The following is a 26,422-nucleotide window of genomic DNA, read 5'->3' as shown; positions in this document are numbered from 1 at the left end:
GTGGGTCCGGTTGGACTGACTTTTGACAGTCAGCCTTTAGCTGCGGAGGGGGCTCGGCGGGACCAGCAAGAAAGTTGCGGGGAGGGAGCCGGAGTTGAACCGGGCCGAGCGGGGTGCGTAGGACAGACGTCCCGAGCAGACGCGGCGCCCAGACTCCCGGCGCGTTCCGGGGGTTCCGGTAAGTGCGGGCGATCGCGAGCCTTGGGGCATTTAGGAAGAGCACAGGAGCGACGGGACAAGGAGTTCCTTTCCGGTGCGGTCGTTCCACCTGCCCTCCACGTGACAGGCTTGCGCTGCTTTTATTTATCTGTTTGTTTATAAGCATTTCACGTGTACTGTTTGGATCATTTTAGGCGTGCAGCTGCCTTGGCCCTCGCGCTTGCCCCCGCCCCGTGGGAGACCGGGGATTCCATCTTTCGTGATGGCATCCTTACGGGATTGAGGTGCGTGTGTATGTGTATGTATGTGCGTGCGCGCTCGTGTGTATGCATGCACATTTTAAGAATGTAAGGTATATGTGGGCGATGCTGAAGTATATGTAGCTTTGATTAAAATAACGTGAAAGGTTCCCTAGGATTAGGAACCGTCATAGCTGAGCCTAGAAAACATTCGCCAATCCACCAAGGCCTCTTCTCCCCCCAGATTCTTCCGTTCTTTTGGGTCTTCCTTATGTGATATACCTTACCTCAACTGATTATTTTTCTATTTTCCTCTCTCTCATTCCTTCTCGCTGCGTTCTGATGACCTTTGAATAATGCTCACCGTCTTTCCCTCGTTTCCAGAATTCCCAATTACAGACTTCTCTAGTTCGCTGAGGTGCCAGTAACCTGTTCCTTTATTGTGTTCCCTTTCCTAAGAAGATTTCTCCAAATGAGAAAGTGGTTGTCTTTAATACAGTAAGTGAAGAGTAGGCCCCAGTCCGATCATGAAAACTATGCTATATGATCATTCGTTTTCTTTAAATAGGGTACACTGAGGCTTTGATTTTCTTTATTGTCCCCTCAACCCCTTCCCAACCGGGATATTAACCACCATAAATCCTTCATTTATGCCACTTCAAGCATCAAATTGAATGGCTTTTATGATCCGAGGAATATTTTATTTACATCAGCTATCAAGTTAGTTTCTTTTAATCTAATGCGGTGGTTGAGCAGATCTGAGTCGCAAGTGCTTTGAGTTTCTTTATATTCCACCATTCCTGCTTTCACTGAAGGCTTCGTTTTAGTATTTCTTTTAGATTTTTATTTTACGCTAGTTTTTTTTTTTTTTTTTTTGCAAGTATAGAAATACCTGATGTAATTGTCATGCACAGATGCTTTTGGGGGGAGTTGACATTGTTTCGATTGTTAAATATTACAAGAAAGAATTTTGGACTATCTAGCTGTTCTTTAAACATTATAAAGGTAAGATGCAATGATGGGTAAGTCTGTACTTGGTGAGAATTTTTTCTTCAATTCAGGGGATTTTATCAGGCCTTTATTTTGATGGAAACCTGTAGACAACACTGGGGGAGACACATGATGGTATTTCCTCAAGTGGGAGTAAACTTTCATAAAACAAGTCCAGACATGTCTAGGCATTTGGTAGCATTTGATTTTCTGTTTATATTGCTGATTTCCTTTATCCAGATGTTTTGACACCCTCCTCCACCATTTCTCTTCTGAACTGGCAGCTTGTCGTTGGCACTTTGGTATCAGTATGTCTCTGTACAGGTGGTATGTGTAGTTTTTTAATATTATGAATTATTATAATTAGGTAGTTGAACTTAAAAAAAGTGGTCTTTGTCTCCTTAGTTTCCCTTTTCAAAATATCCATGTCTGCCTTTGCTTTCTGAATGTCTTTGATTTAATTGAGAGAAATAATATGGTTATAGAGACCCTGACTTTTTAAATGTTCTAAATCTGTATTGCTTTTTAAAAAAATATTCTCAGAGACATGGACAGCATACTTCTGCTTGAGAATAAAATAATATTGTTGTTTTTCTAAATATCATGTTTAATGAGAAGTATTGTTAAGTACTATGACTAATAATTTATGTACTTTGTCCTTTACTATATTATTTTCCCATTGCACTGATGTCCTTTGCTGCCCCAAGACCCTGAATTTAGTATAAAAGCTGTTACTTGGTTGCAATTTCCATGTGTATGTACTTATTAAATGTGGTAAGAGAGACTTCTAACTTTTCAAAATGTTCTTGGTTAATTTCAGTAAATCTATTATTGTCATAAAATGTACACATTTCTATTGCAGGTGGGAAATTTCAGCAGCTTAAAATAGCCATATTCTATTGACCAAGAAAAGAGGTTTTAATAGTATTGAGAGTGAAAAGAATAGAGGATTTTGAAATAAGGATTTTAATTTGGGTTAATTAGAATCGTGGGAACTCAAAGTGCATACTGTGGTTCATTTTGAGATACTCAGGGTTAGAAGTTGCCATCTGGGTGGGAGGCCGGAGAAATCGTATCGATAAAATTGAAGTGGGATTGGAACATACTGGGTCTTTTCTGAGGGAAACAGAATAGAGACTATCAGTTATTTAATAAGAAGGGGAAAGCAAGTAGTCGAAAGACTGAGGAACTAGAATTATATTGGGGCTTGTGGTAGTGTGATTCAGTACGCCATTGGACATTTACTTGATACACTATTTCATGTAGGTAATTTACCTCTAGAGGGAGAGAAAATACTCTGATTTTATAGTGGACTCATGAATACCGTCTAAGGCTATATGAGGTGGGGTCTTAAACTCAAGCCTACGGGGAGCAGGCAAGTAATGAATATAGGCAGCAGGCTGAGTGGGGACTGAGGTGGCCTAGAGAACGCAAGCTTGGCTACCCCAGGACAGTGCCTCTCAGCACTAACTAGCTAATTATTGCCCATGTAGGACCATGGGCCAAGTGTTGCCAGATCACCCTTTTATCAAGAGGAGCCACAAATCTTTTGATTTTTAAATGTTGACTTTAATTCAATTTAAAAATGAAAGCAAAACAAAACACTGTATATTCCAAACAGAGCACATCTGTGACTGCATGTGGCGTATAGGTTGTCTGCTTGCAGCCTCTGCTCTGAGGAGTCATTGGCTCAATTATTTAAATATTACTAGTTGATCAGAAGGTACACTTTTATTTATTTTTGTCACATGGTAACTCAGATTTTTTCCCAGAGTTCCTTGATATTTTAGCTAGTTCTAGAAGTGCTTACAGTAATCTGAGCAGTGACACTCTTTATTTCATTCTTTTTGATATCATTTGGATAGAAAGACTAGTTTGCACGGAAAGGAGATATTTGCTAAGGTTCTTTGCTGGTGGTGTTTTTTTTTTTTTGTCTATGCATTATTATCATCAGGAGTGTTTAAGTGTGCCTGAGGGAAGGGGTCTGGACTGGGTGACCTTTGATGTCCATTTCAGCCATGTGATTTTTAGATTTAATTAGCCACGGATGCAATACTGTTAGTAATGTTCCTGGGCCAGAGGGACTGCATTTGGAGCTGTGCCAAGCAAAATCAAGCCAGATCTATAAAGCTGTTCTCAGTGGAAGAGCACTGTGTCAGTGTGGATTAACACACAGGGGCAGTCTGCTGGATGAGGTAAAAGGAAAGGAGTCCTAAAGATGGTTTGGAGAAGTAGAGGAAGGGGCAGATGGTGTGGTCATTTACACGTCATATTGCAGAGGACACATTTTCAAGTATTTTTTTGCTGTTGATTCAGATCTGAAGACCCGACTTCTCGTCACCCACTGGATTATGCCCAAGTCTTTCCTACCCAATGATCCTCTTGCAACACGCCGGGCTTCCTCTGCCTAAGCGGCCCTCATCCTCTCCTCCTATGTCAGTGGCCGCCAGGTCTACAGGAACCTTGCCGCTTCCGCCGCAGAAGCCTTTTGGGCAGGAGGCTTCCTTGCCTCTGGCAGGGGAAGAAGAGTTACCTAAGGGAGGGGAGCAAGACACTGCCCTGGAGGAGCTTTGTAAGCCCCTGTACTGCAAGCTCTGCAATGTCACCTTGAACTCAGCACAGCAAGCCCAGGCTCATTATCAGGTAAGGGAAGAAAAGAAAAATCAGGCATTTAGTGGGAGAACATTTCAGGGCTCTGCCCAATTCAGAGTTGTCTCTGAAATGACCAGTTGTGCCTGGAATTATAAGATGGCTAAGTATTTGTTTGGCTAAAAGCACAATGTTCCTACTTTAAAAGAAAGCATCACTTTTCATAGAATGGCGTCTCTCTCAACCTCCTACACTTAGCTGTGTGGCATTTGATTGCTTACCAGTTGTTAAATGTAAATCGTCTATGCGCGTTTGAACCTGTGATCCTAAGGAGAACAGCTGTTTGAAACATGGTGTACCAAACTCAATCCAGTGTCAAAATTGTTTAGAAGAATTAGTTTTATAAATATTCTCTTCTAGCTAATACAGTTTGTATCAGTTCAGGGTATTCTCTGTCTAAGAATCTTATGCTTTTCCTGTTGGCCTCTGTCACTGCTAAGGAAAACACAGGTATCTTTCTGTAGTGAGAATAAAATGACATTGCAGTATTGAGCCCTGTTCTTCATTTTTAATAATCATACTCTGACTCCTTTTAGCCTTTAGTATGAGCTGTTACTTATTTCTAAGATGTAAAGCTTCCACCTCCATGTAGAATAACTAGTGGAAAGGACAATTTTAAAGGATGTTATTACCTAAGAACAAATGGAAAATTAAATTTTGGCTAGAAAGAGTACAGTATTTCTTTTTATTCTAGATTGTTTTCTGTATATAAAATTATATCCTTTTTTTGAGAAAAGAGCTCAAAGAAGCAATTGAGGCCAAGCTTTTGAATGAAAGTGTATCTTCTGGGTTATCATTGATTTGACTATCTATTCTCTGCATGAATATCTAAAATAATAAGACAGTATGGTAGAAAGATGACTGTTACAAAGATGTTTCTTCTATTGTGCCTCTATAACTTTCTCCAACTTAAAGTTTTTATTTACTCTGGGTGTAAGTCTTTTTTGTTTTGTTTTGATCTTGAAGACTGATAATTGTGTCACTTTGTGATTGTACATCAGAAACATTTTGGTGGTGAATTGTTTTCTCTGAGATTTAGGGGAAAACATGATATGTTACTTCTCTGGAGTTCCCGTTGTTTGGGTTTGTTTTGCCCTCTGGTGCAAAAAGTTGAGTTGATTATCGCCCAAATCTTGGCACGTGTCATTATTGGTTCATAAAGGCCTCTTCTGGTTTTAGTTTACATTTTTTTCCTTTTCCCCAACCCCTACTCTTATTCTCTCTGTGTACCACTCCCCTCGACGATGGTTTTATACAGGGTCTTCCTTTGCCTGTTTTGCCATTCAGTTGGAGTCTGTCAGGATGGATGATCTATCTCAAATCCAAGACACAGTGCTAGTTTTTGTCTTAATTTGTTCCTGTGGAATATTCGGTTTTATGGCCTACGACTCACTATGAAAAATCAAGCCTGTGTTCTAAAGTTTTGATTTTTAGCTGTGTAAAGCCCCTAGTAAACCATTAACTTGGGAGCAAACCCACTTGTGTGTCATACAAACATATAATTACTCTTTACAGAAGAGTTGTTTACTTTTAGGAGGGAAAACTCTCGGGCAATGTGTAATTCTAATATGTGTGCATGGATTGTGCATACACCTCCTGCCTTTTTTTCTCCTAATATCACTTTGTGACTTTATAGACAGTGATGGATGCTTCTGGTTATGCATAGAGAGAATTCAGTTTGAGCAGGGTCATTGGATTCTAAGGCTTAAACTAGATAAGAAAGAGAATCAACATTTATTTAGGTTTTTTCTTTTCTTCTACATTTGTGTGTGTGTGCGCTCTGAACTTTTTAGCTGACGAGTAATATATACTTAATTTCAGCTCCCTCAGTGATACAGCGAATATATAAATTAGAAAATAGAAGAAAATGGAAGTAAGTTTTAGATAAATTTCTCAATAATCAGAATTTTTAAGTGGAAAAGTTGGAGGAAAAGGACAGACTGTCATAGAAACAATTTAAGCAGCCAAAAACTAAGGAGGGTTAGAGTAGAGAAGAAGCAAGCAGGTATCAAGGGAGTGGAACCTAATGGAAAATGAAAAGTTTGGGTGTAATAAAAGCCGGTTCCTAAGAGCTTAGAAGCAAAGATTTTAATGAAACCAATGTCACTGGTAAGTCTTAAAGAAGAAGAAGTTTTCTGCAGAGAAACAAAGCAAAGTAGTTGATGTATACAAGTACAGAGCAATTTCATTAGGATAGCATAGACAAAAGCTAATTTAGATGTGAAATCTGGATTTCAACGAGATAGAAATGTCAGGATGAGAGAGTGTGGATCAAAGAGTAAATCAGAATAATAAACAATCAGAACATGAACACAACCTAGAGGTGGGTGAACCAACATAGAAGGAAAGCATAGAAATGTTGGCCTGAAAGATGCATCAAAGACTACACCAAGGGTACATGAATAGGCTGTGATTTTAAAAGGCTGCTAAAGACAAGAGTAAGACTAATGAGTAAGTCTTATTGCGAACCAGAAATAGGCAGAATGGCAATGATTGTAGACTAATAAAGCTAATGGCTGATGAGATGGTGGGAGTAAAGTTTTATTTCGACTCTAAAAACTTGCTTTGTAATTTTTAATACAGAGTGATACCAAGACTACAAATTCATTATTTCAATTATGTGTGAGATAAAAGGGGTCAGTGGTAGCTTATTTATAAGCTAGAAACACATTCATGTGAGGTAATAAATCACAGTTGATTACATTACTCAAAATGTTTTAGTTAGTTGATGCCATTGTTGAAATCTCAGAGTTTCAAATTGCCCAGGGTATTGTAAACAACCTCTAGTCTGGTTTGAGTGGTGTTACACTAGAGTCTGACCATATCATGTTCCAGTAATCCAGGACACACAATGGAAACCACTCAATAAATACTTCCCTTTAAGCTCACTGCGATCTTTCCCTGCCATCCTTGTGTTCTTAAGTTGGGGCTGCCTTAGCAATGACCCATGAGTATCAGTGGTCATCACAGATTTAGTTTTATTCCCAGGACTTTTTAACCCAGTCAGCTTGCTTCAAGATACCCTTAGCTGTTGTTTTATTTTTAATGAGGGTACATATTTTTGTGGTCTCAAAATTATGGCTTTAGTTATAATTTAAAGTAAAATCTTTGGAGGAAAAACATGTCTTCATTTTATTAAAATTTGTCTGCAGGCTTCAGATTACTTAGGGTAAGCCTGGCATGGAGTAACATAACACTGTTTCAGCAGCATAAATGCCCAGAGGAAGAACCACTTTAGGATGGAAGGTCATTAACAGAAATTTAGAAAGCAAAAAGCATGGATAAATTTTGCTAAAGCATCTACATTTTAAAATAAAGTCAACCATTTTTTTTTTCTGTTAATTCCTGTACTCTTTTGAAAAAGAACTAGTTACTCAAGGTAAATTTTTAAAATCTGTCATAAACATAGATTTCTATTTGTAATATTTAGTAGCCAAATAATAACCTATCATAGTAATCAGGTTAATTTGAAAGAGAGACAGGGACTTCCCTGGTGGTGCAGTAGTTAGGAATCTGCCTGCCAATGCAGGGGACACAGGGTCGAGCCCTGGTCCTGGAAGATCCCACATTGCTGTGGAGCAACTAAGCCCGTGTGCCACAACTACTGAGCCTGTGCTCTAGAGCCCACAAGTCACAACTGCTGAGCCCGTGTGCCACAACTACTGAAGCCCGCGTGCCTAGAGCCTGTGTTCTGCAACAAAGACAAGCCACTGCAATGAGAAGCCTGCGCACCTCAATGAAGAGTAGCCCCTGCTCGCCACAACTAGAGAAAGCCCGCGCACCACAACGAAGACCCAATGCAGCCAAAAAATAAAAAAAAAAAAAAAAAGAAAGAAAGAGAGATAGAACACGGGGAAAAAGTAGCTCTAGAATTGTAATACTGAAGGTAGTGATCTTAATTCATAATAAAGAGAATGCAACTGATGTTATCCCCAAATTTAAAGTACTGATTTTGGCACATACATTTTCACATTGATCACCCAGCTTTGGATAGCATAATCTCTAATTTCAGCTAATTTTTATGTTTTCAAAAATTTCCCATCTGATTGTTTTTCATAGGAACTTGCAGTGTACTGAGAATGGTCAAAATACACTTCATTCGTGGATAGAAGCTCTTCGTGATCCTGTTAGCTGGATCTCACCACCTTTCTGCCTCCCAAACTGAATCCATCCCTACCTCATTTCTTTGTATTTCAGAAGAATAGATATCCCTTCTTCTGTACAAGGCTGATTCCTCATCCTGTACTCTGGATTTCATCACCTGTCATCTCTTCTTTACCTTAGTCAAATTAAAAACATGCTCAGGTTTTTTCCCCATGTAAATAAAAACAGCAACAACAACCTTCCCTTTCTTTTTAATTCTTCTTGTTAGCGACCTTTCTTTTCTTCTCTCCTGTCCTTAGAGTTCTGCTGGGTATACTTGTCCTCTTCAGGTCTTCATTTCCCATTCATTTCCCAGCCCACCGGACTCTGGTTTCCATTCCAATATTCTAGAGAAATGGTCTTTTCAAGATCATCTGTGATTTAACAGGCCAAATCTAGCTCTTTCTCACTTGACCTCTTTGTAGCATTTGCACTGGTAACAGCTTTCTCCTTAAAACATTAAAAGATATTTTTCGCAAAATAATGCCTATAGAACAAAGTACTTGTAATGAAAAGCAGTAATCACCGGTTCTCCCTTCCTTATCCATCCCCTACCTTTTCTTTCTTCTCCATTCTTCTTTCTACCTCCCATCTTGGGTTGGCTGTAGTTTTATTTTGACACTATCAAGGTTTATCACATTTTTGTTTATTCTATAATCAAATTAAGTGTCCCATGCTTCATATGTGCAGGTTGATTCCGACTGTTGAAAATTGATATTCAGCTTTTGCATTATTAACAGTAGGGAAATATTCACTGCAAAGCTGTTTCTTTCTCTTTGTTTCCAATGTCATGATTCCATGCTACTTAAAAGAGGTGTTCAGATGGGTAGCCCTTTCTTTTAAGTCACCAGTTACTCAAAATCATGTCCATTTTAGTTTGCTTCACATGTGGATTATAACTTTGAAATAGCTTTTTGTTTTTCTTTGAGTTTCTCACACTTTAAAAAAATATACAGAGAAGAATCTTATGCCTTAAAAAAATCTACTAGTTTCTTAATCTTTCTGTTTATTGTTTACAGTCCATTTCACTTATCTTCATGAAACCCACTGATTTCCTGTTCTAATTTGGACTAGATATTTTACATTTGGATCATGACTTCATTTTGTAGATTTTTGTATTCCCTATAGTTTTTCATTGCTTTTCTTTTCTCCTTTCTTTTTCATACATAATGTATTTTTATCATATCCTCATTTTCCCCTCCAACTCTTGATCACTCTGTCTATTGTGTGGGATCCTCACCGCCCCCCACCCCCACCCCGCCTTCCAGATCCCTCTATCTTCTTGCTCCAGTCTCAACTGGTTGCCCTCTGGCTTTGCTGCACAGCTGTTAATTTTGAACTTCTCTTCATTACTCTATGGCTTAGGCTACTATTTCTAAATATACATGTTTTCTTTTTTTTTTTTAATCTTGTTTGTTGGAGTACATCTTCACCTTACTTGAAGGAAGAAAGGATAAATATAAGTTTATATTACAACACATCTCTCTCTTTAAAGTGAGGGAGGGACTTCCCTGGAGGTCCACTGGTTAAGACTTCACCTTCCAATGCAGGGGGTGCAGGTTTGATCCCTGGTCGGGGAGCTAAGATCCCACATGCCTTGCAGCCAAAAAACCAAAACATAAAACAGAAACAATGGGCTACCCTGGTGGCGCGGTGGTTGAGAGTCTGCCTGCCAATGCAGGGAACACGGGTTCGAGCCCTGGTCTGGGAAGATCCCACATGCCGCGGAGCAGCTGGGCCCGTGAGCCACAATTACTGAGCCTGCGCGTCTGGAGCCTGTGTTCCACAACAAGAGAGGCCGCGACGGTGAGAGGCCCGCGCACTGCGATGAGGAGTGGCCCCCACTTGCCACAACTAGAGAAAGCCCTCACACAGAAACGAAGACCCAACACAGCCCTAAATAAAATAAATAAATAAATAAATAAAATTAAAAAAAAAAAAACAGAAACAATACTGTAACAAGTTCAATAAAGGCTTTAAAAATGGTCCACATCAAAAAAATAAAAATAAAAAAGTGATGGAGTAATGAATGGGAAATAAATTTTTCTGAGCCTTTATGTTTCTAAAAATGTCTGTATTATATCTTCATATTTGACAGTTCTGTTCCAGGCTGAAAATTATTTTCCTAAGAATGTTAAAGGCTATACTGCATTTTTTTGTGTTTGTGTATGTGTGTGTATTGTTTTGATTTGTTTTGTTTTTTTGTCTTCCTAGTGTTGCTGAAGAGAAATCTTATTCAGATTCTTATTCTCTTGTGGGTGACCCACTTTAATTTGGAGTTTTTTTTTTTCTGGAAGTTTTTAGGCTTTCCTTTTTATCCTTGGTATCTGAAATTTCACAATGATGGATGTGTCTAGGTCTGGGTCTTTATTCATTTGTCCCTGCCAGCACTAGTGGATCCTTTCAGTTTGCATACTCCTGTTTCTCTTGAACTCTGGGGAATTTTCTTTGGTATTACTTCCTTGATAATATTCTTCTCTATATTTTCTCTCTCTTTTTTTTTCCCCAGTAATTCTGTTAGCTCTATCTTGGATTAGCTGGATTGATTCTTCATACTTCTTAACTCTTCTCTCTTATTTCTTTAATTTCTGAGAGATATTCTTAAATTCTAATGCTATGTTGAATTTTTTTTTATTTTGACAATCATATCTTTAATTTTTAAGGATCTCTTGATTTCTTATTATTTTCTTTTCTAGCATCTGTTTTATAGGATATTAGTTAAGAACATGAAATCATGGACTTTGGGGTTAGACTAGTGTTCAAGTTGTAGTCTTACTACTTACTAGATGTATGATATTGGAAATATTTCCTCATTTCTCTATGCCTCATGAAGATGATGATGATAATGATGATACTTATAATACCTGCAAGTTAGTATGTTTAAGACATTTAGGACAGTTCCTGGTACCTGAGTTAGTCTTTAATTGTGTTTAGTTGTCCTAAGGTGCAGTGGAGCAGGTTGGTATGGGGTCTGGAACAAGAGTGTTCCCAGCTCTGGCATTTACTTGTGGCTTTGGGCAAGTTTTATTTTATTTTATTAACTTTTTAATTTGAGTAACTTTTAACTTACAAAACGCTTCTAAAAAATTTCTGCATGCACCTCATCAGATTCTCCAAATTTGATATTTTATGTAACTGCAGTGCAATTAGCAAAATCAGGAAAACACTGATAACAACAATATTATCTAATCCACAGACTGTTTACATTTCACCAATTGTCTACTAATGTACTTTTTCTGATTCCAGGATCCAATCCAGGATAAAATTTTGCATGTAGTTGTTATGTATTCTTTAATCTGGTTGGCTTAAGTTTTTCTATGCTTTTTACCATCTTGCAATGTTTGAAGAGTTGTTTTGTAGAATGTCCCAATTTGGGTTTGTTTGTTGTTTTCTTATGATTAAATTCAGGATTTTTGGACAGGAATACCACAGAACCAACGTTGTGTCCTTCCCAGTTCCTCATATTGGGAAGGACATGATGTGAATATTTTGCATCACTGGTGCTGTTAACTTTGATCACTGGTTAATGTGGTGCCTGCCAGGGTTCTCCTTTGTAAAGTTATTATTTTTCTTCTCATGTTTAATAAGTATCATATGGGGGGATACTTTGAGGCTATGTGAATATTTCTCATTATATTTTTACTCAGTGATTTTAGCATCTATTGATGATTCTTCCCTGCAACGATTATTACTGTGGTGTTTGCCGAACGGTGATTTTTCTGTTTTAATCATTCTTTCTACATTTATAGTTAGAATTTTACTTTAAAGAAGGACTTTTTTCTTCTTAATTAGTTAGTTAATTAATTAATTAATTAATATCACTATGGATTATTATTTTATTCCAGGGATATAAACACTTACTATAATTTATTTTGATGTTTTAACTGTCTCACATTTGACCAGTGTGTGTCCCTTCAGGCTGCTGCTTATGTTCTTTTGATATGTCTCCATAATTTTTTGCATAGTTCCTTACTTTCTGACAATACAAAATATTCCAGGATTTTGTTGTACCTTCCCCATGCCAACCATTTCTTCAAGGAGGTTTCTTTTATTGGAGAATGGTATTTAGAAACCAAAATCTAAGTGTTAGGTGTGCCCTTTGGTACTGGAGTGTCATTGCTTCTAGATCTTCTCATGATAGAGCTAGTAATATATATGTATGTATACATACATTTGTATTTATCTATATGTACACATATTGAAAACTGAGTTCAGGCTGATGCTTAAAATTTCAATACAACATGACAGTGTTCATTCCAGCTTTCCATCTTATCTTAATGTTTAACTCCTTTCTTTGATAGTGAGAAACCTGGACTTTCATTATTCACAACACAGACACACACTCACTCACAGTACACATAAAGTAGTTCAGGGATTGATAATCTATGTCCTTTTGAAAAACAAGCCTACTAATGAGAAGGAAATATTTGTGCATTGTTCTTTTTGTCTTTAGCATTACAGTGTGTAGTTAAAGTACTGTTATACAAAGTTACTTAGTTTATAAAGGTGCTACCTGCTAGGTTTGTCCTTTGTAAAGTTACTATTTTTCTTTTTGTGCTTAATAAGTATCATGGGGGAGATAACTTTGAGACTATGTGAATATGTGAATAGTTTTTTTCTTCACTCCGCCTTCAGTGTGGTTATGTTATTTATTTTTTCATATAGTTAGGCTTATTTCTGTTTGTATGTATTTCATTTTGGGTCTTCCCCAATTCTTGTTGGCTTTGATTCTTTTTCTAAGTCTGTAAAATGTTAACATAGTTCTAAAAGTCAGAATCATACATAAAGGTATATTTAGAAAAGTGTCACACCATACCATCCTTTGTAGTCCATTTTCATTCTCTTATTGTTTATACTATTTAAAATGATTTTACCAGCCTGTTTGGTTATTTAATGTTTTACTGTCTGGTTTGTCAGTTTTTAATGGTATCCCAACAGTTGCCTATTGCAGAATCAATAGCTTATTCTACTTTCCTCTTTCCTTTTTCTTCCCATTTTTTTTTGCCTTATTTCCATTGTATCATAATGTATAATATTTGAACATTGATCTTTCACCCTCATCTTCACCTTTTATTTAGTCTTTGATACAATGAGACATATGAAAATACTTACCATCAGCCCTTTTGCTGAAGTTTTCCCAGTCATTTCTTTGTTGAATGAAGCTCTAATAGATTTCTCAAGAGTGACTTTTAAGTATTGAATTCCTAAGGTCTTATATATTTAAAAATGTTTTTCTATAGTCTTGACACTTGATACAGGAAGAGTTGGCTGGACATAAAATCCTTGTTCCACACTTTATTTCTTTAAAAATGCTGCTCCATTATTGTCTTGTTTTGCATATTGTGGATGCCATTCTAATTCTTTTGCCTTTGTAAGTTATTTGATCTTTTTGCCTGGAGAACTTGAGGACTTTTTTCTTTTTCTTTGAAGTCTCATACCTTTTAAAAGATCTACCCCAGATTTGATTGTTCAGATACCTGGTATGCCTTTTCAGTATGTAGATTCAGATCTTCATTTACTTTTGGACAATTTTAGACAATTTTGGACAATTATATTTTCCAATACTAGTTTTTCTTTTTTTTTTTTGGCCATGCTGAGTGGCATGTGGGACCTCAGTTCACCACCCAGGGATTGAACCTGCACCCCCGGCACTGGAAGTGCGGAGTCTTAACTACTGGACCACCAGGGAAGTCCCTCAAATATTAGTTCTGTTTGATTGTTTTGCTTTTCTTCTTCAGGGACTCCAGTTTTACATAAGTTATTCCTTCTTTACTTGTCTTCACTTCCATTGCTTCCTCTCTGACCCATTAAAATTTTTTCTTTGTATCATTTTTATTTTCTTGACTGCTTTTCTGTCTTTCTTCAATGCCTCTTATTACATTTTCATTTGAGTCTATTCTTCTTTGACACTTGTATTTACTCCACATTTTTGACATAATTATATTTTTCTTTCCTGAGTTTAATTTTCCTTCTTTTCATTTCTCATTACGTTTTGCCCGTTTTTCTTTGTACATTTTGAATTCCTGATTCAAGGTGATTTTTTATATCCTCGAAGTTTTGTTTGAATACTATATTTAATTCAGTTTGGAGTGTTGTTTTCTTCTTCTTTTTTTTTTTTTTTTTGAGGGGTGGTGCATTTGCTGAGATGTATTGATTTTTTTTGGTAGTAACTTTGTATAGAATTGATTTGTTTTTGTCTATTCATTATGTGGATTTTGGGTAGTTTATGAGATTCTTAATTCAATGGCAACCTCTTCTATCACTGTATCAAAGTCCAGTTCTTTAATAATTTGTGAATTTTTTTTGTTTTTTTTTTTACAGTGGTCAGGAGAGTGTTTGCATGTCCTCTGATTTTTGCTTTGTTCTGTTTTGGCCTGAAGGACGCTAACTTTTCCTGTTTTGCTTCTTTTCCCCTTCACCTGCCAGTTGCCAAAGGGTGCCTCTCCCTTCCTTTTTGCCTTTTTTCTACCCTAGAAGCCACTTTGAAGATACCCACTTCAGATCATGTGTACATTTAAGTCCCTCTCCAGCAGTCAGTGACTGGATCATGTTTTAGTATTTATAAAATTAAGGGATTTACTTTTTCTGGTAGTGGTTATAAAGCAATTTTAGGCCTGCTGCTAGCTCCCTCTTTTCTCTGTCCTTCAGTTTTTGTTGGACTGCTCTTGCTTACTGTGAAGGCTTGTGGCAGGAGCATGAGTGATTACTCCCTGGGATTTGATGTTTTTTCTTTTTCACTTACAGTTATTTTGGAGTCTGGGCATTCTGTGGCTTCTAGTTGTATGGAGGACATGGTTTTTGTGCAGTTTTATTTGTTTTTCTTATTGTTCTATATTGTTCATAGAGGATATATGTAGAAATGCAAATCTGGGCAGCCTCTACCTAGCTATCTGAAAGCTCTTGGGCAAATTTTTAACTCTCTGAACTTAGTTTCCTCATATGTAAAATAGGGATAATAATTATACCTACTTAATAGGGATTTTGTGAAGGTTAAATGAGATAATATTTATGAAGTGTTTATATACTGCCTGTCACATAAGTGCTCAAAATTGTTAATTGCCATTATTGTCGTTATGTATGGATGCAATATCTGCTCGAATACTACTGTGGATACTGCTTTGGAAATAAAATGCTTGACACTATGTGAAGTTGATCCCTCCCATAGTCCTGTGCACCTCATCTTCTTCTGCCTTTTTATGGACTATGCTTCTATAGCTATACTGTAGCTCCTGCATCATCTGTTCTTTTGTTTTTATTGACTTCCTCCTGTTGTCATGCAAACAAGCCTAAGCCATCTTAAAGAAAATCTGTTGACCCATTTCCCCTTCTAACTCTGTACCCTATTTCTCTGCTCCCTGTCATGGTAGAACTCTTCTGTATAGCTGCCTATATTGGTTGTGTCCATTTTCACATCTCCCATTCTCTCTCTAAGCCACTTCATATGACCTTTTATCCCCTGCTACTCTACTGAAGTGGTTCTTACCAAAGTTATTCTTGACCTGTGTCTTTTCAAATCCAAGTATTACTTCTCTGTCCTGACCTGGTGAACCACTCCTTTTTTTGTTATTGGTGTTTTAAAATCATTTTGAAGCCCCTCAGACATAAAAAGTATTTAAAATAATATAATGAACATGTGTATTTGCCATCTAGCTTCAAGAGTGAAAATTATCAATTCAATTGAAGCTGTGTCCTTTCCCAACAGTAGCTGCTCCTATGCTCCCAGATGTAGCCACTATACTAAGTTGGTATTTATTGTCCCCGCCCCACACTTTTTTGTACTTTTGCTACATATGTATCTTCCTATAAAAAATGTAGTGGTTTTCATATTTTAACCCCCAGATTAAAGTGATTATTCTTACACATCTTCTTTTCCAACATGTTCTTTTTATTCAGCATTTTGTTATGAGAATCATTTATGTTGACACGCACGGCCTAGGACTTGTATTTTCACTACAGTATAGTGTTACATTGTATGAACAGTTTATCCATTATCCTGTAGTAAGTGTTACATTGTATGAACAGTTTATCCATTATCCTGTAGTTGGACACTTAAGTTGTTTCCACTTTTCAGTGGTTACAAACCGTCCTTCTGGGAACATTTATTATAGGTACCTCCTTATATGTGTGTTTCTGTTTTGTGATATCTGGAAGTAAAAGTTCCTGGGTTAATAATGTATATACCTAGACTCTTCTTTTGAAACACCTTGTTCTAGACTTCCATAATGCCACACTTCTCTGAGTTTTCATTTTACTTCATAAACCAGGCATTCTCAATCTCATTTTTCTGGATCCTCATTCTCTACTGCACTATATTGTATCATCCTAGGGCTTTGTCTTTGGCTCTCTTCTCTGTCTTCACATTTCCTATGATCTTTATCAAATGCAATCCAGTCATGTAACTGCTTTGCTTAAAGTCGTTCAGAGGGCCCCCTACTGCCTCTGAAGTCTGAGTTCTGTATCATGGACAAAGCCACGAATAATTAGCTCCCTGTGTATATCAACTCCTACCTCTTTTCCAAAGGATCCTGAAGACCATCTCTCCAGCAGACTGGGCCTTTGCTCACACTATTTCCTCTTTCCCAGTTTTCTTTCCCCTCACTCCCTACCTGCCTAGTAAACTTGCTTATTTTAAAAGATAACTCACATGTCCCCTTTTCAGGGAAGCTTTCCCTGACACACTCAGGCAGAAGTAAGCCATTCCTTCTCTGTGTTCTCCTAGCAGTTTGTTCCTTATCTCCACTATAATAGTGATTCATTTATCCAACAAGTATTGATTGATTGCCTGCTATATGTTAGAAACTGTTCTAGAAATTGGGGCTATACAAGACAGACAAGGCCCTTATTTTCAAGGAGTCTACATTCCAGAGGGTAGGAAAGAGACAAATATAAGCAAACATTATTTCGGATAGTGATGAGTAGCACTATGATAAAGTGAAAGCAGACAGTGTGGCGGTGTGACGGAGAGTGTGTGTGGGGAGTGGGGTTTGGGCGATGGGGGTGACACCTCAGGTTGAGTGAGATGCTGTTTGGGTTGAGACCTGAAAGATAAGAAGGAGCCAGCCATGCAGAGATTGGAAAGAACATTCTAAGCAGAAGGAATAGCGAGTACAAAGGCCCTAGAGTCCATGTGTTTGGCATGTTTAAGGAACAGCATGACGGGCCGTGAGGCAGGAACGTGATGAGGAGGAAGGGGTGCTGTGTGAAATCAAATCCAAGAAGAGACAGGACCAGATCAAATGGGACCTACAGGTAAGAGTTGTGGATTTTAGTTTATGTGTAGTGGGAGGCCATTGGAAGATTTTAAGTGAGAGGTGACAAGATGTGATTTATGTCTAGAGTTGTCAGTATGGCTTATATGAGGAGAATGCTTGGGGGATGAGAGTGTAGAGCAGAGACCATTGGGAGGTGCTGCCCACTACAAGTGAAAAAAGTTGGTAGCTTGGATTACTGTGGCATTTGAGTGTCCATGGAAAGAAATGGAATGACTTAGGAAATATATTTTGGAGGTAGGCTGACAAGACTTGCCGATGGATTGCATGTGTTGGCTTTAAGGAGAGATGGACTCAAGAAAAGGACCCCTCGGCTTTTCTTGAGTAACTGGGTGGACTGTAGTGCCGTTTACTGACATGTGGATGAATAGTGGTGGTGGCACTGATGAGAAAGTTCTGTGGTGGGGAGGGAACCCAAATTTATGTTTTAGATGTTTTAAGTTGGATATGCCTCTTAAGAATGCAATGTGTGGCGCAGTGGTTGAGAATCTGCCTGCCAATACAGGGGACACGGGTTCGAGCCCTGGTCTGGGAAGATCCCACGTGCCGCGGAGCAGCTGGGCCCGTGAGCCACAATTACTGAGCCTGCACGTCTGGAGCCTGTGCTCCGCAACAAGAGAGGCCGCGATAGTGAGAGGCCCGTGCACCGCAATGAAGAGTGGCCCCCGCTTGCCACAATTAGAGAAAGCCCTCGCACAGAAACGAAGACCCAACACAGTCATAAATAAATAAATAAAAACAAATACTTTAAAAAAAAAAAAAAAAGAATGCAACGTGTGGATCGCACGAAGGCAGTTGGGTATATGGCTCGGAAGGTCAGGGATTGTCTTAGTCTGTTGGGGCTGCTATAAAATTACATAGACTGGGTGGCTTAAACAACAAACATTTATTTCTCACAGTTCTAAAGGCTGGAAGTCTGAGATCGGAGAGCTAGCATGTGTGGGTTCTGGCGAAGTCCTCTTCCAGATTGCAGACAGCCTTATATCCTTATATGTAAGGATATCTCCTTATATCCTTACATGGTGAAAAGAGGGCCGGGGAGCTCTCTGGCCTCTTCTTTAAAGGGCACTAATTAGGCTTTACCCTCATGACCTAATTACCTCCCAAAGGTCCCACCTCCAGATACCATCCCATTGGGATTAGATTTCAAAATAGGAATTTTGGAGGGACACAAGCAATCAGCCCATAACAGGGATGGAGATAGGTAATTTTGGGAGTCACCAACTTATTGATTATATTTTAAAGCTGTGAGACTGGGTAAAACAACCTAGAGTTTGCGTATAGATGGAGATAAAAGAGGGCTGAGGGTAGTGCATTGGACGCTGCAACATTTAGAGAATGAGAGGTAGGGAGGTAAGAGGTAGTCATAGAAGACAATAGAAGGAGGGAGTATGAATAGTATGGTGCTTCTTAGAGCATAATGACGGCACAGATGTGACTGTTGTATTTGACTCCTGGAGATCACTGTGACCACGGTAAAAGCACCTTTACAGCATTCCAGTGGCCAAAAAGTGGAACTTAGCTCATTCTTTTAACTGCTTACATATCTGTCTCCTCCTCTAGACAATATGCTAGTCCTATTTATTTCTAGGGCTTAGCATGTAGTAGATGGTGAATAAATATTTGTCTACAGGTTTGGATTTTACAGTGCAGTTTAAAGAATAATATATGGTTTTACCCTCATTTAGAATGCTTTTAGACCACTGACCCTTCCCACCAGTTTTTATCAGCTCAGCCATAAACTTGTGAATAATAAATTAAACAAAACATGATGAGAGAGGAAAGCCATTTTAATAGAGGTTCACAGTGTATCCTGAAGCCATCATGCTGTACTGAAAAAGGGCCTTGCTTTCGATTCAGAAGGCCTGCCTCAAGCTCTGGCCCCATTGCTAGGCCTCCTGAAGGTGTTGGGGGCAAGTTCCCCACACTCTCTGGATTGCAGTTTCTCAGCTGTCATATGTGGATAACATTAACAAATTCCTCTTACGGGATTTTTGTGAGTGGCAAATGAGCTAATGCATATGAGAGTTCTTTGTAAGTAAAAAGATGCTCTGTAAGTGCTATTTTTGTAAAAGTAATTGGATTATCCATTTCATTACTGACTTATAAAGTAGATTAGATCAGAGTGTCATAAAATTCATATTTAGGCGGTGGCATATGAATGGCAACAAGTTGGGAGAGGACACAGATCTGGAAAGTGTGGTACTTTTCCAGAAATATATAGGAAATTAATGTCTTTTGGCTTTGTTCTCTTATTGTTCCCAGATAAATTTAATCCTTCTGTTAGAATCAAAGAGTAGACTCTTCTGCTTTAAGGTGTAATAATCAAATCTAGCTAGTGGTCTGTTTATCCCACTGTTGCATATCTCTGAAAGAATAAAATTTATTTATTTATTTATTTTTCAGTGAATACGTTAACTCAATTTGACAAATTTTCCTCACGGTGATTTCTCATTTCATTTTACTTCTAGGGTAAAAATCATGGTAAGAAACTACGAAATTACTATGCAGCAAACAGCTGTCCTCCTCCTGCCAGAATGAGCAACGCAGTGGAACCTGTGGCTACTCCAGCTGTTCCAGTCCCTCCGCAGGTGAGACACGTGTGTCAAGGTGGGGGCTGTCCTATGCACAGATGGTCATGGATAAAATTTGTTGTCTATGTGCCCATCAAGGTACCGTTGAGCAAATATTCCTAAAAGGTCCTACTTAGTGCTTTTAACTCCTTGAACTCCGTGGTGCTGGATTTAATGCATGCAAAAATCCACGAATCCCAAGATTTCTCATTGGCTTTGGTTACGGTGCATGAAATGATGAAACAAAATTATTTCATGAGTCTTTCTCTATGCATTTCTCAAAATTCTGGGTTAAATGGCCCTGAATGTCTAGGCGAAGCCCTGAATGAGAGATTTTTAAACATTTATATCTCTATTGCAGTTAATCCCATTGACTTTATATTTTGCCTTCCAGCAAGATCAGTTTCTTGAGGCTGCCCTTTTCTTACCTCTATGCAGAGAGCCTGTATAAACTCTTTCTGGACTTTGGTATCATGACACACACTTGAGAGCCAAGTTCCTTTCACTCTTTGGGAGATAGATCAGGTGCTTTGAGGCAGGATATTCCTGTACTTTAATAGCCTCTGAAATATGGATGCTACTCTGTCTTTGAAGTATTATTTTTCTATAGGTCATAAATAATAATAAATAAGAATCACTTTAATTGAGTACTTACTATGCCAGGTACTCTGCTAAGCGCTTTTCATGCATTACTTCATTCAGAGCTGGGCCTAGGGTGAGATGAGGGATGCAGTTGACTTAGGCACAGAATTTAAGAGGGAGCCAAAATACTCAGTAATCAAGATAAATAATGTGATATTTTAAAAATTCAAAATTAACGTGAAAAAGTCAATGGTGAACAAAATGTCAAAAACTTAAAGACAGGATAAGTATTATTAATTTTCCTTTTGCCTTAAGCAGCAGTGTGGCTTGACATGGCACTGTTGCTGATCCTGTCTTTTTTTTTAAATTTTGATATTTTGTTCCTCATTGATTTTTTTTGCAGTAAGTTTGATTGGTAAAAATATTCCATTAAGTATTTTTTTCTAAATTCTATTTATTTATTTATTTTTATTTCTATTTATTTATTTTGGGTCTTCGTTGCCGCACGCGGGCTTTCTCTAGTTGGGGTGAGCAGGGGCTACTCTTCGTTGCGGTGCGCGGGCTTCTCACTGCGGTGGCCTCTCTTGTTGCGGAGCACGGGCTCTAGGCATGCGGGCTTCAGTAGCTGTGGCTCGTGGGCTCAGTAGTTGTGGCTCGCGGGCTCTAGAGCACAGGCTCAGTAGTTGTGGCATTCAGGCTTAGCTGCTCCACGACATGTGTGATCTTCCCGGACTAGGGCTCAAACCCGTGTCCCCTGCAGTGGCAGACAGATTCTTAACTGCTGTGCCACAAGGGAAGCCCCCCATTAAGTATTTTTAATCCTGATTGCTGAGTTTTTTGATGCTCCCTTAAATTGTGTGCCCATGGCAAGTGCCTCCCTTGCCTCATTCCTGGCCTGGGTCCTGACTTCATTTAATGCTTGCAACAACTCAGAGGTATTGACCTTATTTCTCAAAGTATGATCCATGGGCCAGCAGCATTGGTTTCACCCGGAAGTTTATTAAAAGCCCAGGTAAACTAAGTAACTTGTCCATCGTGTTACAAATTTTATAAAGTGGTGGAGCAATGATTTCTCTTGACGTTAGACCTTTACTCCTAAACACCATGGTATAATTTTACTTTTCTGAGTGTCAGTTTTTCAGTACTTACAGTGTGGATAGCAATATCAGCTGTTCCTCTGTCCTCATGAATTTGTGGGGAAAATGAGATATGTTAAAAACAGAATCAGAGGACAGGAAAATACCCAGAGAGATCTTCAGGCTGAGTAGTTGTCTCAGTGCTAATACCTGAAGGCTGCTCTAAAAATGGACAGCTGCTTCCTGTTAGGGACTGTTTTCAGCTGGCTCCACCCTCCTGGGAAAACAGCCTTAGGCTTCTTTCATAGCATAGCCCTTTGTGATTTTTGAAAACAGTTATCCTGTCCCCAGAAAAATCTTCCCTTCCAGGTGAAACAGTGCTATTTCCTTCAGCTGGTCCTGATATGATATGCTTTCCAGATTCTTTATTGTATATTTTATTCTTCTTTAGCCAAAATCTAATGTGTCATGTTTTGTTAACCCAGCAATACTTACTGAGTTCACACTATTTTCCAGGCACTGTGTTAGGTTTCCCTTAACTCCCTGTTTCCCAACCTGAATACAATTGTCTGGATCTGCTGGTTATTTCCCCCCTAATTATACTATATCTGTAGCTAATTTATAGACTCTGAGGACAGGGGCTCATTTTTTAAATACATGTCTGTATATCACTTTTGCATTAGGTAGCAAGCCCTATAAACAGTAGGCATTCAGTAAATACTTGTTGATGGATTCTGGGAGGACTTCGTTCTTTCTGGTAATGTGATTTTAGGCCTTACCTGTACTGCCCTAAATCTTCCATATTGGGTTTTTAAACTTCTTTTCTAAAATTTCTTCAATGGAGATAGCAATGAGGCATTCATCAGTTTGGTACACAGGTGATTGTAATGCAAAACAATGATTGTCTCCCAGCCATTTTTTCTTTTTTCTTTTTCTTTCTGGAATGAATTATTTCCTGTCCTTATAAAGCTGAGTGTTCGTGGTCATGCCATAACGTTCGGTTATTTTTCAACTCTTAGAAGGAAGGAACTTTGAGGAGAAGAAGAGAATAAAGTGCACATTTTAAAACCTTGTTTCTCATATCTTTGCTGTCAGATGAGCTCCTTTAAGCCAGGAGGCAGAGTGATTCTGGCCACAGAGAATGATTACTGTAAGCTCTGTGATGCCTCCTTCAGTTCTCCGGCTGTGGCCCAGGCTCACTATCAAGGGAAGAATCATGCCAAGAGGCTGCGGCTTGCGGAAGCTCAAAGTAACTCATTCTCGTAGGTATTGCTGTTTTCTCTTAGGCCAGCGTGTTATGTGAGAATGTCTCTAGAGAGAAAAGAGTTGAAAGGGATCCTTGTTTAGAAGTCTCACTCTTTTAAAATTTCTCTTCTCCAGAGAATCCTCAGAGGTTGGTCAACGGCGGACCCGGAAAGAAGGGAATGAATATAAGATGATGCCTAATAGGAGAAATATGTATGCAGTACAGAATAATTCAGGTATTCTGTGGATTTCCACATACCTTCACTATGTTCTGCAAATGGTCTTCTCTATTTTTATTTCCTTTAATGGTAATAGATAGCCCTGAGAATTTGGGGTTAGCTGTTGTTTTGTGGAATTGGTCTAGTGGTTTTTCAAGCTGGTGTTTATTTCAGGTCTTATTTATTTATTTATTTATTTCCTATTTAGTGTATTATTTATTTTGATTTTAAACCAAGTCTATGTTTTAAGGTCTCTTATCACAGTACCTTTATGTTTCTTCTGGTATTTGTCAGCTGAGACATTGAAATGCATTATAAAAATGGGCTATTTGGTTTAAAGTTGCACCATATTAAATCCCCATTTATTGGGAAAAATAAAAATTATAGTAGTGGTGTTTAACCAGGGTAGTGACTCAGATTATCTGGGGAGTTTTTGTAAAATACACATGGCTGAACCATGACTTAGAGATTTTCAATCAGTAAGTTTAGAGTGGTACTCAGACATATGTGTGTTTTGAAAATGCTTCAGCAGTGATTCTGATATATACCTTCAGTTCAGAATTACTAGTTTATAGGAATATTTACTGCATTTTCTGATTACCTTCAGTAGGGAGAGTAGGACTGAGCAGTCCCTCATCATATCCCTACCCCAGCCTCCAGTGCATACACATATGAGCAGAGGTCACTCATGTGAACAGTAAAACAAACAACAACAACAAAAAGCTAATTGGAAAGGCAAGAGAAGCATAGAAAAAAGGGACATATAGAAAGCACAATATAATAAGATTAATGAAAATCTAAACATATATCAGTAATTGCAATAAATGTAAACTTACTAAAGTCCCAGTTAAAAGACAAAGATTTTAAGATTAGGTAAAAAATATTCAGCTGAAATGAAGGAAGCTCAGATAGCTATCTTAATATTAGATAAAAAAAACTTTAGGGTAGAAGGTGGTTTAGACTTATGTTCTCTGATCAGAGTACAATTAAATGAGATTATTTTTATTCAATAATAAAAATATAAAAAAGCAAACAAAATTTTTATGTGTTTGGAAGTTTTTAAACATTTCTAAATAACTCATGGGCCAAAGAAGAAATCATACTGGTGATGGAGAATTCTTAGACCCAGATAGTAATAAAAATACATCAATATTTGTAGCATGCAGTTAAAGTAACATTTTGAGAAAAGCCTTAAATGTTTATTATTATAGTAGAAAGGAAAAGCAGAAAATTATTGAGCTAATGGTCCAACTCAAGAAGTCAGTTACGTAAAGAAAAAAATTATCAGTAATTCCACTATTTTTGTATACGTCATTCCAATTCTTTGTGTATGTTACTTCTGTAAAATGGAAATGTAATCATATTTTGTGATATTCTTATTTTACTTAATAGCATATTATAATCAAATATTGTTACTAAAGAGTTTTCTATAACATTGTTTTTAGTGACTGTATAGTTTTTCATTGTATTCATTACCATGATTTTTTGAGTTATATTTTTGGATCTTTCCTTTCCCCTCACCCTCCCAAAAAAGCTTTTATAAACTCTGATGAAATAAATGTCCTTGCTCATAAATCTCTATGCAAAAATTCTCAACATTTTCTTAGTATAATTCTTACAAGTAGAATTTTTGGATTAAAGAATTAGCATAATTATACAGATTTTGATATAATGCTTGGAAATGAAAGTATTTTTTAAATTATATTTACTTTTTAGAGACATTGTCTTTTAGAGTTTGGGTCTGGCTCTACAGTAACATTTCTGACAATAGTTGGAGGAATCATTTTAGCTTTTTAGATTGAACCTGTATAAAACTGTAATTTTAAAAACCCATTAACTTTACATTCTTTTAAAGCTAGGAATCTGTGAATTTTATACTTTGAGCTTAGAATTACAAATTACAGTGATAATTGGTCAGACCACCATTCACTTAGTATGTTGAAGTGAATACATTACTTTTGCCTCTTGCTTTAGCAGGTCCTTACTTCAATCCCCGCTCTCGGCAGAGAATTCCACGTGATCTGGCCATGTGCGTTACTCCAAGTGGCCAGTTTTACTGCTCCATGTGTAATGTTGGGGCCGGCGAAGAAATGGAATTCCGGCAGCATTTAGAGAGCAAGCAACATAAAAGCAAGGTGTCTGAACAGCGGTACAGGAATGAGATGGAGAATCTGGGATATGTATAGTGATTGTCATATTCAGATAGAGCACCTTGTCCTGCCTGTTGTTTGCCTTCTGTCAACATGTTCTGCCTTGTGGTTCTTTTGATATGAGTACATTCCTCTGCTTAATGTTAATACACGTAACCTGCAGTGGGTCCACGAGGTGTCAAAACTGGGGAAGGAAGAGAACGTGCTTAAGTCATGATACTTTTTCAGGTCAGTTGTGTTGAGCTGCTTAAAGCCTGTGACCTACCTACCCCATGAAAAATAACTTTTTATCTTGACCAAGTTCTGGTCAACTAGTAGCCTGACCACTTAGAGCTTTAACTATTTAAAAGCTTCATCTTTTTTTGCAGTTTTAGTGTTATGTACTGCTAAATAAATAATTTTATTGAGTTCTTGCTTGAGATCATAGTAAAAACAGGTAAGCAAAGATTTTAGTTTCCCAAGGCTTCTTTGGAATCACCACCTCAACTCAATGCATTGTCAGTAGGATATACTATGTAAAACTGCATTAGAGTCCTTCCCAGGACAGTTTTTCTCTTTATCATGTCCTCCAATTATTGAAATGAAGGTTTTCTTGGATTCAGACAGTTCTAATGTGCTTGTGTACTTCCAAACAGTGAAACTTCATTTCCGGTTGTGAATTTCACAAATTTAAATTCACCTTCTTCCCACCTCTTTTTTTCCACCAGTTGAATTAGCTTATCCAATAAGCTCATTTTCATGCCCCAGCTATGTTGTGGGTTTTCCAAGCCCCACATTTGAATATCCAATGAGTTTAGAATAGATGTGATTTAAAAAAAAAAAAAACATTTTTTTCATTTGGTTTTAGGAAATGAAATGTGTTTGATATTTCAATTTAGAGTTACTTGATGATAATAACATGTACTTATATGATGGTCTCAACTGTAAGTTCAGATCCCTTGATGTTTGTTTTGGTAGACTTTTTAGGTAAACAGATCCTTACGTTTTACTTACATTCTTCTTTGTCTTGCTACTTTGTTGACTGTCCTGAAAAATACCACACCTTTACTATTTCTGAGATAGAGAAGAATTTTTTTAAAAAGTTAATCAAATTTTAGTATCATCATTTCCAGTAGAAAAATACCTGAAC

The 26,422-nt window shown here is 37.8% G+C and overlaps 1 protein-coding gene across 3 annotated transcripts; it reads left to right on the top strand.

Annotated features, from left to right (window-relative positions):
- ZMAT3 (zinc finger matrin-type 3) lies at positions 1-26,422 on the top strand. Of its 3 annotated transcripts, none has more exons than XM_059922034.1 (7): positions 1-178; positions 354-443; positions 3,705-4,031; positions 19,921-20,040; positions 22,776-22,942; positions 23,061-23,161; positions 25,121-26,422. In XM_059922034.1, exons 3-7 carry the CDS (start codon positions 3,762-3,764, stop codon positions 25,327-25,329), a joined length of 867 nt encoding a protein of 288 aa, XP_059778017.1. In that variant the 5' UTR covers positions 1-178; positions 354-443; positions 3,705-3,761; the 3' UTR covers positions 25,330-26,422. The 3 variants fall into 3 exon arrangements, with proteins under 3 accessions (XP_059778017.1, XP_059778015.1, XP_059778016.1); XM_059922032.1 differs by having other exon boundaries at positions 25,118-26,422; XM_059922033.1 differs by lacking the exon at positions 354-443 and having other exon boundaries at positions 25,118-26,422.

Source organism: Balaenoptera ricei, chromosome 4 (assembly GCF_028023285.1).
Source record: "Balaenoptera ricei isolate mBalRic1 chromosome 4, mBalRic1.hap2, whole genome shotgun sequence".
Taxonomy (NCBI): Eukaryota; Metazoa; Chordata; class Mammalia; order Artiodactyla; family Balaenopteridae; genus Balaenoptera; species Balaenoptera ricei.
Note: the sequence above shows the minus strand (reverse complement) of the source record. Positions and strands in the feature narration are given on the sequence as shown.

Coding starts and splice junctions, on each gene's coding strand:
- ZMAT3 (XM_059922033.1), top strand. CDS start 3,762: ATGATCCTCTTGCAACACGCCGGGCTTCCTCTGCCTAAGCGGCCCTCA. Junction 22,943..23,060: donor GCTCAAAGTAACTCATTCTC/GTAGGTATTGCT, acceptor TCTCTTCTCCAG/AGAATCCTCAGAGGTTGGTC. Junction 23,162..25,117: donor TGCAGTACAGAATAATTCAG/GTATTCTGTGGA, acceptor CTCTTGCTTTAG/CAGGTCCTTACTTCAATCCC.